Source organism: Rhyacophila brunnea, unplaced genomic scaffold (assembly GCF_057557595.1).
Source record: "Rhyacophila brunnea isolate RB1 unplaced genomic scaffold, BYU_Rbru_1.0 scaffold_21, whole genome shotgun sequence".
In the NCBI taxonomy this organism is placed as follows: domain Eukaryota; kingdom Metazoa; phylum Arthropoda; class Insecta; order Trichoptera; family Rhyacophilidae; genus Rhyacophila; species Rhyacophila brunnea.
Window position 1 is genome coordinate 21,699,640 of NW_028232871.1, and position 16,838 is coordinate 21,716,477.

At 33.6% G+C, this 16,838-nt stretch overlaps 1 protein-coding gene across 1 annotated transcript; it reads left to right on the forward strand.

The window, feature by feature from the left end:
- The first annotated feature begins 1,188 nt into the window (after positions 1 to 1,188).
- Positions 1,189 to 16,624, forward strand: LOC147070834 (uncharacterized). Its single transcript, XM_085948875.1, has 5 exons — positions 1,189 to 1,657; positions 2,928 to 3,100; positions 7,525 to 7,699; positions 11,827 to 11,910; positions 13,439 to 16,624. Exons 1-5 carry the CDS (start codon positions 1,634 to 1,636, stop codon positions 16,139 to 16,141), a joined length of 3,159 nt encoding a protein of 1,052 aa, XP_085805001.1. The 5' UTR covers positions 1,189 to 1,633; the 3' UTR covers positions 16,142 to 16,624.
- The last annotated feature ends 214 nt before the right edge of the window (positions 16,625 to 16,838 follow it).

Consider the following 16,838-nt stretch of genomic DNA (forward strand, 5'->3'; position numbering starts at 1 on the left):
GTCTCCTGTAAAAATGATAATATGGACTTACCATCGTTTACATACCTACTTAGTTAGAGATTCTGTAGCAGTTTGGATTTATAACAAAAGATTCGTTTCCATATGGAATCAACAATCCAGACATAGTGTTCTCGAAAGGTGCAACGTGTCCTACAGGTAGACCAGACTTAGAGGTCATAGGTTTGATGATATACTTAGGTTTTGTGGAAGTGCATGGTGATTAGGGATTGCAATACCGAATAAAAACATCAATACCTACCTACTGGTATTTGTTAAAAACATTTCGTCACAGCGTCCTAATTATTTCTCTGTCATCAACTTTTCGTACCAATAAAAGAAAATTCCGTCCAGTCGAAAAGTAACGAGAGAACATTAAATTTCATAGATCTGGCCAAAATCTGTCTAAAACCAAAGTGAAGAGCTTTTTTACTCAATAAAAAAATATTTCAACCAAAGCCGAGAGCTTTTCCCCTAAAATAAATATGTGGTGAACTTTTTGTCTTTATTTCACTTTTGATTCAGTCATTTTAACTTAAAAACCGGTAGATATTTCAGTAGGTATCGGATCCTATTGGCAATGTAATCGTAATGCATAGGGCGGAGGGAAATGAAATCAGCAAGCCAAAGAGATTGAAGACCAAATCTCTTTGCAGCAAGCTTTTGTTCAGCAGTAGATTGATGCAATAGGAAAAAATATATGATAAGATTTAGAAAAACTAAAGCGTCAATGACATTGAGCTACTTTACGAGCTGTTTGTTAGCGAATTTACAATCTGCCTGTAAAGTCGCCCAGTGTCATTATCGAACAAGCTAACAAGCAGATTGTAAACAATCTACCGAGAAAAGTTGAAAGCCGGTTAACTTTACACGCTACACGCCTGCGTGTTGGCTTCAGCGAATGGAAAGTTTTGTGTGTCGTCATCGCAATTGCAGTAGCTGAATTGCTCGCTTTTAAATTCGCTAACAAACAGCTTGTAAAGTATCTCAATGTCATTGACGCATAATGTTCTCAATTCCAATTTATAGTTAAGAATTTGAAGCTGAATATTTAGGATCGTTAAGGATTAATAAATGAAGTAATTTAATAAAAAAAACGCTTTTCATTGTTTAAGTATTCCTAATATAAAATCAGTCAATAGTCTGTTATTTTTATACTGCCACACTAATTGACCTTGTCTTGTCAAATTTGTGACTTCTGGCAACAGTCAATTGTCAATGTCAAGTGAGTTGTCTTGGTCTTGTCTGACCATGGTATTGTTTTTTTGACTAATATGTGACGTGAAAACATTAGACAGAATATGCCATCTTGCAAAGCATTCATCATCTCTACTTAGTTTTAAACATTTACAATTTCTTTGATCCAATTGTTCGATATTAATGCACACACACAATACAATATTCGATCTGCCATTTTGATTGTACTGTCATAATAGATAAAAATAATTGCATTGATTTGTGTATCTCGGATTATGTTTTTTGTTAAACTGGCTTGAAATTGTTGATGTGGGTTGTGGAACGATGTCGGTCGAGGCGTTTTTCTCAAAACTACTGAAATGTGATCACATTTGTGGAGAATTATTTGTTCTTATATAAAAAAAAAAATACAATCAACTGGGCACACATCCTTTTTACGATGGCACAATCATCGCCTTGCAAGGTAAGTTTTTATGTTTCAATTGACGCAATATTCAAATTAGTTAACGAATTTGACCAGTGTTCATTGATAAAATCTGTGCTGCTTGCTTTTGCTACAAAAACAGTGCCTTCGTCGTACTTTGAAAATTTCTGAAACAATGTTTTGTAATGATAAAAATGATGTTGTTTGTATCGACTGTTTATGTTTCTTGCACATTTAACGTTAATACTAGTTAATACATAGTAAATTTGATATCACATGATTATTTATCTAAACCTTGAACAAAGTTGCTGTATGATATTATAAATACCTACATTAAAAGAAATGTTTTTTTTTTTAAAAATAACATTATTCAATATTGATAGCAGGCCCGGTTTTAGTAAGTGCGAGGCCAAATTGGAGTATGTGCGCAAGGCCCCTAGGTACCCACCTACAACTTAACAAGAAATTTTGATAATATTATAACAGACCATTTACTAGGTACTAGGGATTAGGTAAATTAATAAAATACATTCTGCCCTTTTCATTGTCCAAATTCTTCAGAATTTTTTTGAAAATTCAAAATTCTATTTAAAATTATTAAAAATTTATAACTGATAAGTTTTCGACCTCGAGACATCTTTTATCAACTGCAGAACGAAATACGTCATTATAATTGTCAACAAAATTCTTATTTCATGGTTGCAAGATATTTAACAGACTTTCGAGCATGATCCATGATAAAAAGTGGTTCCGACTACCATGCCCACAAATATTTACTGTCATTCATTTGGAAAATCATTAAGTAATATTGGCACCCAAAAGTGCTATATCTAATTCTGCAGTGGAGTTACTCAACATCCATTCATCTTTTATTTTGTTAATCTAAGAAACTGATTTTATACTATTTTTTGGCAATCGCAAGGGCCCAATTTGGCCCAATCGATTTGAGTGCACTTGGACCGGGCCTGGTTGAGGTACTTACCATATTTTTAACAAAACCCTTGTATATTATCGTATTGGGTTTTTCAGTTGTCATAGTGTATTCGTCATCTTTCTTTGTTCAAATTCTTCAAATTTTCATGAGAATGCCCTCTGCAATGAGTCTGAAACACTGAGAAAAGAAGAGTGAAGAATCACGGTGACAACCCAAAAATCTAATACGATAACAATGTTTCGGAAACCATAAGGGAAGTGACGCTAAATCCAGTTGAAGTGTTAGTCAGATATTGCCAGTGAAATTAGAGATAACCGTATACTAAGTTTCTTCCTCAACTTGAAACAATGTACTTAAACGAATGACTTCTTTCAGGATTGTGTGGAAGGCGCCGACATCCATCTGCATGTGGAGATAGACCATTTAAAACAGCACCTGGCCGAGAGAGATGCTCACATCGAGGCAATGGAAACAGAGTTCCTCAAGGAAACCACAAGGGTGTCGGAACTTGAAGAGCAAATCGTCACTTGGCGGGAGAAATATGACAGGTAATAATACAATTTTCATATTATATATAAAGCTTAACGGTAACATATAAAAATATGGAGATTTTTTTGAATCTTTCGTTTCTTTTGATGTATTTAATAGCTTAAGTTTCTAACTATTACAATTGACGAATTGCAATGGGCCGGACATTTCACTCAGCAAGCAGATAACTGCTGGACTAATGCAGTGGTACCCATGGGAAACTAAACAATCATAGGGGCGCTCTAAAACCTGCTGCAGGGACGGACTCATCATTTGGTGGATTCACGTGATAATGTAAAACTTGTGACTGAGGATAGTGGAAGATTAATGTAGTTGCACTGTGTATAAAGAACCACAGCATCCCATAAGGCTAGGGTGGTGGATGGAGATTCGGTTGATTGTAGGGAGTAAATATGTCTCTTCTGTCGTATCGGCTTATCGCATTTGGTCCCTTTCTCGCTCATTATTGTTACCCGCTCGAACTATCGAATCTTACAGTGTGTTACATATGGGTTATATATACACTGACATCCTGTGAGTTAGGCAGGTCATGCATTGCTTAAGGGTGGCGAAAGAAAAAAACTAATGTCATCAATGCGACCATTATGACTTGAAAACAGTGGCGGTTTTCAATGAAGCGGACGATGTGATCGCTTCATTAGAAAGTACTGATGTCAGCAAAATTTATCAGCACCTCAAACTTACACGTACCTAAAACCACCGCTGTTTGAGAATACGTTTTGTGAAAATGCTCCAATCCTCAGTAGATAAATGTTCATATTTTTTTTCAAAATGTTTTTGCATTCGTCTGTTTACAAAATAGGTATACACATACCAATTTTGCATACGATTTGAGACTAAAAATGAAAAGGGACAGCATTCTGCCTAAGGACGCCACTGTATTTATAGTTCCATTGAATTGAGCTTTATTTGTTTTGAACATGACATTTGGTCAAATAAGCTGAAGTCAATATTTTTACGTATAAAATCGCCATTTCAAAATTTATCTTATACAGGAAGTCAGTGTTTGTGAATATGATCAACATATTGATCGCTAACAGTTTTACGTAGAATGATTAAAAATGTTTATTTTAGATTAGTTATGATTTGAGTTACCCCATCTCCACCCGCCATGTATATGCAGCCGCTATTTGTGCACGGCCGCCTTCCATGACACTATAAATATATCAGAATGAAAAGATTTTAGTGCCACACTTCCTTGTCCCGAAACGACTAATGTAGCAACCGCCTTGGTGCTTAAAGCAAGAGTATTAGAAAATAAAAAAGAATGTTGACTTGCTCTGCCGTCATTTATCTTTAATGACATGAAATGTCCTCTGTACCCGTGTACTGAAACTCTCCTGAAACAGAGGAGTCAGGAGTTGAAAGTGATGAATCTAAGGAGGGATCGGAATTATTTCGTCCATATGACACAGCAAATTTTTCAAATGTCTCAAAGTTCGCCTTGGTTGATATCGAGTCGGCGTGGTCAATCGGGCCCGTGTGTAGACGGACCCTGGCAAACAGTTTCGCTCGCTCAGATCCCATCAGCGGGCAGTCCCACAAGAAGTGTTCAGCGTCTTGATGGTCATGCCCGCATGTGCATTTCGGTCCATGTCCTATCAAACGAAAACTGTGCAGCTTGGCTGCGAAGTTACCATGGTCGGTCAGGAACTGGCTTACCCAGTATGTTGGTCTTAGTTGTTTCATCTGAAGTCTGCAGGACACATCTGAAAAAAAACAGGTACATTTGTCGTCTTTTGGTGGGTGCCGACCGCCTCGACTGCCATGTATCGAATGCTATCTTGTAGAAGTCAATTAGTCACACAAATTATAATAGTCATCCAGCAAAATCTTATTAGCGAGTTTGCGTTATGTGACACAGTGCATACATATTCTCAGGCCAAGTTGCAGTGACATACACAATGGCCATGCCGGTCGCCCTACATAAGAAAATACCAGCGGCGAAGGTTGATTGTAGGCTGTGTAGATTCGACATAAATAGTGTACAGTAAACTTTGTTAGTCAGATTTATTTGTTTTCATTGAACTAAGAATTGTACTAAGTTTTCATTGAACTAAGAATTGCACTAAGTTTTCATTGAACTAGTGGCTGACATCCATTACTCGTAAAAACAAAATCTGTCAATACAAACCTCTACTCTGTGGAGGCCCATATGATCCTATTAGGATCGGACATGGTCAGGGAAGAATGCACTAAGAATGAAGATTGTATTGGCTAGTTTTTAAAATTCAATTAAACCCTGTAAATTGTAACATATCTCCTCAGCTGTCAAAATTCAAAACCCAGTAAGAGGCTTCAGTGAACATGTTTTTATGAATCTCATTGCTATAATTAATCATAAAAAAATTATAAACAATATGTTTTATCTGGAATTTTAAATGTCCTATCGTTATATCAAATAAAAAAAATGATTTTATCAATGTTTGCACTATTTTTTGGGCTTTACTAATTGTCAATATGGTATTCAATATACAAGAATTAATGAATTTCCAAATTGAAATCACAGTATGTACACAAATTTATTCGAATCCTTGGTATTATTAAAATTTTAGTGATGTCAAATGAATAATACATTTTTTGGATAGATGTCATTAGAAACATTCTTTAAGCATACATGAATGACCAAGAATTTTCTAAATACCGTGGGGTAAAACCCAATGAAAATCCCACCTTTTATCATTATCTAAATATATTTGATTTAACTCAATATCAATAAAAATACTTTTAGATAATTATAATCATGGCCCCCACAAGGGGGGGGGTTGACAGGGCTTTAGCCTGGGGACCCGGCGATGCGAGTCGAACCAGATAAGTGAGATAAACACACATCGAAAATTTGCTTTACTAGTAAAAAAAAGTCACCTGCGGAGCTATTTTTCTTCAATGATATTAATATTTAAAATTATGTGGTTGTACGATACAATTTTCAATTGTGTTTCAATACTCGACAACTCCATAAATAAAATGGATCTATTAAAATATACAAAAAAACTAAATATACAAAAAAAAACTAAATATACACATTAATTTTATCACGTACACCATTTCGAAAACGCTACTGTAGGGCGTCACATTACCTTTATCATTAGCGATAGGTAGAGGGGCCGCCAAAGATCCTAGCCTAGGGGCCCGCTTCAGGATGTGGGGGCCATGATTATAATACTACATAATTTATTGCTCTTGTGAAAACAGTGTGCTTGTATTTATCAGTATTTTACTGAATGAAATAAAAGTCTACTTCAAATCACAGTATCGCCATAATCCGACAAGCGTACCATAATCTAATATAAAAGAATGCCGTAATCCAAAATTATAACCCAGCAAGTGTTGTTCCCTACTTTGAATACTGTTAGTATTTTTTTAGCCGGCGGTAAGGCGTAGTCGTTAGGTTTTTTAATGTTGAATATCTCGAAAATGAAGCAATTGAAAATACAGGCATATTGTGTATTAAAAATGCATTTTTGAAAAAATGTCCCTTGCTATGTTTTAAATTTGGACTAGGTACTGTCCTTCATCCACTTGTGTCTTCAATTAACTAGTGAAAATAAATAGAATTACTTTGACCTTATTATTTTTAATTACTGTACAAATTGTACTTATTAATGTCAACTAGTCTTATCAATTTTGAAAAAAAAATATTTTTCTTTTTAATTATTACTTACATATTCACTATCATCGTTTCCAACATGTTGTTGCACATTGTAGTTACTTTGAAAAGTACTTATTTTTGTATGATAAGTAATATATTACTTGTACAATGTAATTACAATTATATTGTTGACTACTAGGTACATACTTGGTTTAGCTTGTAATCATTTAGCCAAATATGTAGCAATGATAATATAAATTGACATCATTGGTAATTCCAAAGAATTTGGACTATAGTTAGAAGGAGCCTTACCCCTTGGGGGGGGGGGCTTACTATTCGGGTCCGAACCCTCCCCAGGAATGAAAAAAATACAAAATATTTAGGTGAATGGAATATTGTATATTCTTTTTAACACTACAGCAGGCCGTAAGACCCAATGGCAGTTGTAGAAGTAAAACAATTATTACATAAACGTCCGGACTTCACTGGGAATCAAGCCCGGGGCCCTTGGATGAGAAGCCAGTGCCTTAGGTACTGGACTAGAGGACCGCATAGTAGAGGTTAATACTCTTGAAATATAATATCTATGGGTCTCGTGTTCGGTTCCTGTAGTCACACCAAACAATATGTGTTTTTAACATGAGGCATCTACTTGTGGCACTCAATTTTACAAATTACATGTTCCACCATTCTTCTGCTTTCCGCTACTGTCTGTCCCCCGTGGCCATATGAGTCTTAAAAGGTGATATTAAATAGATCACTAACCTGACATAATGACTCTATTGTCGTGCTAATATTTGATTACCATTAATTCTGTTCGTTATTTGGCAGATTATACGATTCTCACAAGCGCGTGCAAAAGGTGAACCAAAACCTCGAAGAGAAGCTTCTCCAGATGGTGGACAAGTGCACCACTGACAAGTCTCAATTGACGAGGGACGTTGAAACTCTATCGGTACGTCTGGCCGAGTCCAATTATTCCATCGGACATCTTCACAAGGAAAATGTAAGCTTTGTTTCATTATTTATTTGTACGTTTTTGCAATCGCTTAAGATGTTTAACGTATTTCTTTAACACTATTTAACTATCAATAAAATTAACATGTATTTTATTATGAAATTATTGCCAAGAAAATAATAAGTATGAAAGTGTTTTTTTACAAGCCATGGTAATGAAAGAGTTCACAATACTTTTGTCGTTAAATTGAAAATCTGTTTTTACGTATAAGTAATGCGGTTTTTTGGGTCGTATTAAGAATACTTTTGTCTTCATTATTTAATTATAGTGAATATAAAATATAAATGAAACTTTAAATATTGATAGAATGAATTTGCAAAATTAAGATTAAATTAGACTTATGGTCGCATAGTAGAACGTATTGAAATAAACGGGCTTATGCACTAATTAGCTGATTTTAGAATGAATGAGAAATAAGAACTAACGCTTAACGATAAATAAATGGCGGTAAAACATTGGAACAAAGAAAACAACTAATATCAAATAATTACGTTTTATAAATATTATAGTTTTGAACAACGCAAGATTGTGTTGAGTACCGACCAACCGTGAAGAATTTGAAAGCATTTAATCAAATAATCAATGGAGAATTTTATGAATGCCATTTCAATATTTAAAAATGAAAATAATGCTTTAAATACTTTATCCGACATAAATAGTTATAAACTTTGTCAGTCATACGTATTTGTTTTAATTGAATTAAGACTACAAATGTGTTGATACAACCTCCACTCCATATGCTCCGTTTAGGATCGAACATGGTAAATTACTTTGACTTTTTAATTATAACAGGTACCACTTTTGTGTACCATTTCGCCGTTAGGAGAGCAACTAGTTTGATTTATTATCCGTTGTTTGTTACGCATCCGAAAATCGGCTGACTAATGCATAAGTCCATCTAATATTTACATATGATTCGTATGCATTTAGCTTTTATATATTATTTTTCTTGAATAAAAATATGTTATAGTTGTACCAGCTGATGTTAGTGGCACTCGGTAACTTCAATTTTCAGGTATATTTTAATCTCCATTTACACATTATATTGTGACAAGGGAGGCTATAAAATATACCAGTATGAAGTTTAGTTGTGACGTGTTACTAAAAATCGATTGGTAAAACTATTATGTTACAGAGGACCTGTGTTAAAAATAAACCCATTAAGATTATGTCCATAATATTATTTGCATATTGTGTGTTCACCAATGCACATTGTAATCATTATTATCAAAATAGTTTTGTGTTTAGCAAGATAACTCTGTGTCTAGACTGGAATTTTTCCATTCGGTGTTTATTGTCCTAAAAATAACACATTATTTTCCACAAGTTCGCTAAACTTTGCACATATTTGCACTGGTGTACGCAGTATACAAAATGAATTTATAAAATATCTGTGCAACTTTACGTTATGTTTGATTGTACAGAGAAGAGGATCGTTTATTCAACGATATTTTTTGTCTATGAGGATGTATGGTTTAAATTTTAATGTTCAAATTTAATGTGTTCAGGTAAAGAGTATTGCATAATTATTTTAAAATTCAATTTTATTTTGCTGTGTCAGAAGTAAATCTGATAGTGAATTAATATTTCCTCTCCAAGATGGAGGTTCACGGTGCGCAGGTATCTTAAGGTGAATACTCCACCTATTAGAAGCGTCTAGGGGAAAATACGAAGCTTATAATTATAGATATTTTTTTGATAATTTAAAGTCAAAGATCAATTTACAATTTTACATAAAAATTATAAATGTGAATTCTTTTATGGTGTTTACTATCAATTCATGGTGAAAATGCATTGTATTATTAATTTAAATAAAGCGCAATTTTATACTACTAATTATTTCACTTTTATTAAAATATCAACTGGATCGGTTACGTTCGCCTCAGAGGGACATTTTCAACTAGTTCCAAATATTGCCAGTTGAAAATGTCCCTCTGATGCGGACGTAGAATAATTAGTACTATAAAGTTGCATTTTATTTAAATTAATAATATAATATTATGTGAATTCGTTAACTGATCCCATCGTACTATTATATATTATTTTATCGTCATGTTTATTATTAAAATTTAGTTTATTAAGTTTTCTCTAATAAAATCTTTGGCTAATTCATAGCTTTCTTATATTTTTAAAAATACCGATTTTTATAAAAATAAAAATGTGTAACTTAAAATCCTTTTTATTTATATTAAATCTATTTTTAGTATGGTCACCAGATTACCGAAAGCTTTATTTGATGTAGATCAAAAGGATATCAGGTTCCATAATTTTAAGAACCCCGAACCATAATTGCATAATATTAGTGTTGGGTTTCCAATTGTTCAATGCGGCTAATGATCAATTCTCATTTGATCAGAAAACTCCACACTGTGAAACTCCATAATTGTTAAGCTCTATATTGGAGTTACCATTGGAATTGTGATTTACCCTTTTTAAAGATACGTTTATCAATTTGTAATTATGTATCGCTGTTCCTCTTTACCTAAGCACAGTTGAATCCGTCAGCAGTTATGATTTGAATTATTTGATTTGTTGCATTTTCTATACTATTATTTATTATAAAGATGACGAATGCTAGATGACCGAACGCTGGCTGGGTTAAAATTAATTCTTAATATTTCTTTAAAATAACAATAATTGTCTATGATTTAGTCGTACCTATTAATTATTTACGGTAACACTATTCAGAAGCATTGGATGATGACATTATAATAAAATCCAACATGGCGTCTTTTTAACAGCTGACCTGAAATGATTTAAATGACATTTATTTATGTGATACAAATATTTAAAGTAGGTAAAACCTATTACACTTCTAATAGAGATTAGTAGTATTATTTCTATATTTCAAGTTGGCGTATAAATCACGGCCATTTTGCTTTTTACAAAGGATGAATTATTTGTTTTTTGAAGGTCTATTTATATGCTTCAGTGTCCGTTCTACTGCGTCAGTATTTATTTTAGTATTGATTTTAATGATAAACACTTCATACTTTCCAACTTTTTTTATTACCGTTCATAATTTTGTTAATAATAGTTATAAAAATCATCGAAAATCACAGTAATTTTCACACATATTATAAAAAAGTTTGCTGATTTTTTAAAATACATAAAAAAAATTGATATACTATATTATCATAAAAAATAAGTACTTTTCCAATAAATGATTATATTTTCAAATTTAAAAGTTATACATTATTAACAGGTTTATTAAAGAGAACAACAAAAATTTGTGTAATTTTGTGGCTACTACACGCATATTATATATAATATATGTAATAAGTGAAACAAGTAACCTTTATATATACTTCTCCATATTTTCTTTCAGTTTGCGTTGATAGAAATAATAATTATTGATATTGTACACATAAAACTACAATATTTGACAGCATCGCGTTATGTTTGTACAAATACAAGCGGTAAGGGACGTGTCCTAAATAGGTCGAAGATTAAGAATTGTAAGAAATATATTTGTGACCTTGTGATGCCCTATCTTTTCTCATCTTAAAAATCAACATTTAAGGAAATCAAACATGTAAATTCACATTCCACCAAGGAAACATATTATTTTATAACTCAAAATGGATTTTCCTGTAATTATTTTAGCATGAATGGTACAGAATAGACTTTGAAATAATAATATTCAAATAACTAATCGATCGTAAAATATGGATATTTTGGCAAATATATTTTAAAAAAATTACGTGTCAACTACAAACTACAATAGAAAGTTTTACCGAATATATTTTACTATATACATGTGTTATACACACATCATGTAGTAGTTTGATATTAATTCTTATGATGAGAAAAGATTAGCTATCATAATAACATAAATATGACTCATCCAAAGTTTAGGGATCGATCAATCAGATTTAGATCTATAATTTTTCATTTTGACTCAATTAGGGTACGTCCGTAGGCAAAGCCTTAAATTTCAATATTGAAATCGACCCCAAAAACTAAAAAACACACTGAATAGAACCGTAACTGTAACTACACATATAAATGGACCTTAATAGTGTTACCATTATTATTTTACCGTAATGACAGATATTGCGTAGAAATAATGACATGTCTACCAATATAATACCAAGAAATAATGTTATTTTCAGGAACGTTACAAAAATGACATGAATTTAGCAATACAGCTGTTGCAATGTAAACCAGACAATTTTGTATCGCAGAAGTTTGATTCAGTAAGGATTATTTTATTTTTAAACATTTTTATTTAATTTTTTTTATTAGTTGTTTATTTGCTTCTTATTTAGTGTTTTCGCTTTGCATGGGACACACTGTGTTTGTTGTATGTCTTACTAACATCTTCTTGTCAGAATTATTTATGATTTTAATAACCTCTTTTTACAAAACTACAACACCAATATTTATGTGTAGTTGAACATTTATTGCTTGATGTGTAGAAAATACATACATATAATGTACAATCTACTTTTTAAAATATCTTTTAAATCTAGCAGACCTGTTACATTAGAAATTAAAGGTTTTGAAACCGATGGACTAGTTGAATATCTTTGTCACTTTTAAAGATTGATTTATCTATTGTACTTCGTAGTTTATCAATTAATTATTGTACATAATATGTCGTCTCTGTTCTGGCAGAACACACTAACTGGAGAATACTAGTTTTAAGTAATTTGACTTTGAAGTTGTTAAAATGTTTGAAATAATGGTCTATCATGTGAGTTTATTAAGTAATCGTAAAAAGGATGACTTTAAAATAAAGACTGTTTATTTATTAAGAAGGTTTCCAGACGGTAAAGTTTGAAATAAGGAACATTTTGGTACTAACTGAATATTTCATTTTTTCGATTTAGTGTCTTCTGCCAGAACAGTGACGATGTTTAATATTATTTCAATGAGTTTGCATTTGAATTAGTACCTCATACAATAACCAATAATAGTATATTATGTAACATTCCTGTCACACTGGATATTCCAATTTTAAAATACACGATTTCTACTAATTCTTCCATGACAGATTTTCAAAGAAATTAAAGAAATATACACCCTGTTTCAATGTTATTTTTCCAAAGTCCAAAATCCAAGTTGACACCCTTTTTTAGATTTTTTTCCCAAAAACATTTTCCGTCCAGAACTCATATTTGTTCGATTTCCTACTTTTGCTACGTATCGTCGGTGCTCTTTAAAAATGTGTCAAGTGTCAAATGTAGCATGCGTGACATTGGTTGGCCACCGCACAGGACCTATACGATTATATGAATTGCAATCAATCAGATTTTCTCCTGGAGATGCCTTGCATCAAAATTGTACATACTGTCAGTTGGATCATTCATGAAGCCTCATATCTCAAGGGATGTAATATCCCAACTTTTCTCCAAGATACAAGGTACAGTGCGTTCATATCTAAAAAACTCAAAATTGCAAATGAAAAATTTATTTACACTACCATTTTAACTAGTACGCAGTAACTAAAATTTAATAAATGCGACATTCTGGTATATCATTATTCCTTTTTTGATTATCCATAATTTATGGAAACCCTTGCTATAAATTCATGTACAAACAAAAAGATATTTATAAGTAGGTGTATAATTATTAGTATTGTAATACTTATTAATTGTAGAATACACACCATCAATCTGTTATTGATTATTATTGATTCACACTAAATCAAATGCTAACTTAATTGAAACTACAACAATGTTGTTTTGTTCTGTATTGTAAAAACAATTTTTCGTTTTTCAGCTACCATTAGAAACTCAAGCGAGAGTTTCTTCTTACATAATGTCAAAGGCCAGGCTGAACCAGGAGCCGGCTCAATCGCCTACTCCGCTCACAGCTAGCAAAAACATTTCACTCTCCTTGGAGAAGGTGAACCCTGACGAATTCGAATTCAATATATCTGCCTCGTTGATGTCCAAGATACTCGAAGAGAGCGTGCAGAATACAATATCAAAACACTGCGACACGTGCACTTGTCTGAAGAAGTCAAATAACCCTTTCTCATACGGAGAAAGTCACTATTCTGTCGCGACGCAAACGATTATGAGGAAAGATGCAGCTAATTCTCTTTGCCTGAATTGCAATTCAGATATCAATTCCTCCAAATTGAATGTGGGAGGTTTGACCGCCAGGTGTAACTCTCCGTTACCTGCAAAATTATTAATTGATCTCAACGAAAAAGAGACAGATAATGACACTGTCGAATTTACACCTCTGTATCTTGTCAGACATCCGCCGATGAATAATAAAAAGACTATTGACGAGAAACTTAAAAATATCGATAAGGTTGCCAAGGCGATTACAAAAACAAACGAAGAGCATGTCAAGCTTGTCAGTTTGAAGCATAAAGAAATAATAACAAAAATTGGTGAGAATCTCAAAGAAATGAATATGAAGGACGAATTTAAACTGCCGGAACTCGAACCTATGACAGGACATCATCGATTGTGTGAACGGACAAAACAACCTGTTATTATTAGTAAAAATAATACCGAGAACGGATTCGGTAAGGTTGACGAAGAGAAGAAAATTATTACAGAGGCCGAGTCTATTAAATCACCGAGTAAATCAATAAGTATGGTTAATTCCTTGAAGAATTCTCTCGAATCGGAGTTGACTTTCGGTATTATCGAAAATTCGGTGATGATTCCGAACGAAGCGAAAAATAATCCCATCCCGCAGACTAAGTCGGATTTGAACGTCGTCGAAAATCCTAAAGTATTCCACAATAGTTCAGTTAGCTCGAACGAAGCGGAGAGTAAAACGTCTTCGAGTAGGTCTTACAAGAATAACGGATCTTACAGCGGATCGAATACGAAGGTTCAGATCGGGCCGGGACCTAGGTTTTGTTCATTGCGGATGCAGGCCGGGTCGAAGAATATTTTATTGGATAATGCTCAACCTAACATAGCACCCGTTTTGTATACGAGACAGTCGAGGAATTTAGACGCTTCTCCTTTGCCGGGGAATCCGGTCAGCGATAACGACTCGCAGACTTTACCGCTGCACGAATCGGTCCGGGACGACACTTTGAAAGATATTATCTCTAATATCGACAGAAATAATATAGATGTTCCGGTGAATGTCAACATCTCAGTTGTGCACGGCGTAAGCAATATTTTAGATATGCCAGATGAAGAGTTGTTGATTAAGAAACCAATTGAGTTGTGTGAAAAACCGGAGAGTGGATATAAGAGTAACGAAAGTGCGGAGATAATCGATAAACATTTATTTATTGTCGAGGACGCCATTTTAGAAGCGGGAGATAAAGTTGAGAGATTAAAATTGGATGTTAAGATTGATGATGATGATACGGTGAATAAGATAATTACGTCTCATTTGGAGCCCGTGCTTGAGAAGAATTCTTCAAAGGTTGAGCAGAATAGTACGAATTTACTTGACGATCGGAAGGTACCAGGACACAGTGTTAAAGTTTTCAATTTTGACCATTATGAGAGGAGTTTGAAGCATTCTACAAAAATGAAAGTTCAGCCCGAGAGAAAGATTGACGTAGCGCATCTGAATAATTTAGAAAATACGAAAATTCCCACCGATTCTAGGATGTTGTTTACAGATAATTCTGTGGAGATTTTGAATCCGAATTATGATCTGAAAATAGCATCTAAGAACCTTAGCGAAATAAATAAGAAGTTTACTAGAAACAGCGCTAATCAAACGTTACCTGAGAAGATTTCAGATGAACCGAAGCCCAAGGATTGGAAAAAAGAGATGTCCACAGAGAAGAGCTCGAGTTCTTTATCGAGTGATGATAGTGCTGCCGTTCTCCAGAAGCAACAACTGATAAGAGTCGCTGAGTGGGTTCAGAAGAATCTAGAAATGGAACAGGTCGAAAATGATGCCTCAGACGGATGTCATCGCAGCGTGGAAGAGTTACATCACGTGAGAAATGATTTTCCCAGGCCTGCCAAAATCGAACACAGACCTAGAAAAAACAACTCAAAAACCTCACATAAGCTATCACACCACGCTGTCAAGCCGGGTTTGACTGCCAGAGAAGACGGAGCTTCTGCAGAAAATACGATAACGCAGAAATCAATCGAGAACAGCGAGTGCTACGATTTTCCCGCAGAGAACAGGCTCGGTAATGCAGCTCAAGATATTAGCCAAATCAGTAGTGTTGCCGTCGATAAATGCGACAGGGTAAATTCAGAAATATTCGATAAGGAAACGCAAGACGTCCACAATGCGCGGAGGCATCACATGAGGCAGCAGGACTTGGTTGCCGACTTGAAAAACTCAAATAGTGACTATGCGGAGACCAACGCGAGCAGCACGACCAAGTCGTATACGAGAGAGCAACTAGCCAAGATGGAGTACAACGTGAAGCAGTTTCTTTTAAATGGGACGAGATGGACGAATGGTACCCCGGAGAATTATTACTCCAGAGGTAGAAGGACGAGCAGTAAAACAGAGACTGATTTGTAAGTTTTTTTGTTATTGTTTATTGTTTCATCGGATTTTTTTTTATATCCGAAAAATGTTTTGTATTATTCCGTCAGGGTGATTTTAAGGTTATCGTTATTTTTGTATAGTATATTTTAGTGATGTATAATTTTATACTCTAAAAAAATATTCCTTTCCTTTAGTGTATCCATAATATAATTTAAATCTAACATTCAATTATCCAGTATTTTTAACTCATCTCATTCCACCTAAAACTAAGAATTTTCGATAATTCATAATTTGCGATAATTCGTATTTTTGATAATTCGTAATTCGTAAATTCTCTAAATTTTTATGTTATTTTGTAATGCTTCGACACCTAATAAATTTTAATTCACTGGAAACTTAATAAAATGTTATAAAGTACATAATATAACTCTGCGGTTTATTCATATTTTATTTATCATATCAATCAAAGTTCATCTATTTAAATATTCTGATATTACCACCTCTATGAAAGCTATTGAACTCAAAAAAGAAGCTTGTGTACATGGAAAAGCTAAATGGCAATGATGGCACCATCGAGCCAGTAAAGACAATTAGACATATTGCCTTACTTTGCCTCTTAGTTTTACACTGTACCCAACTCTAAAAACTTAAAATCTCTTCTTGTATATCGTCTATGGAATGTATAAGATTATATCGTTAACCCATTTACCATGTTAATGATGAAGGATTG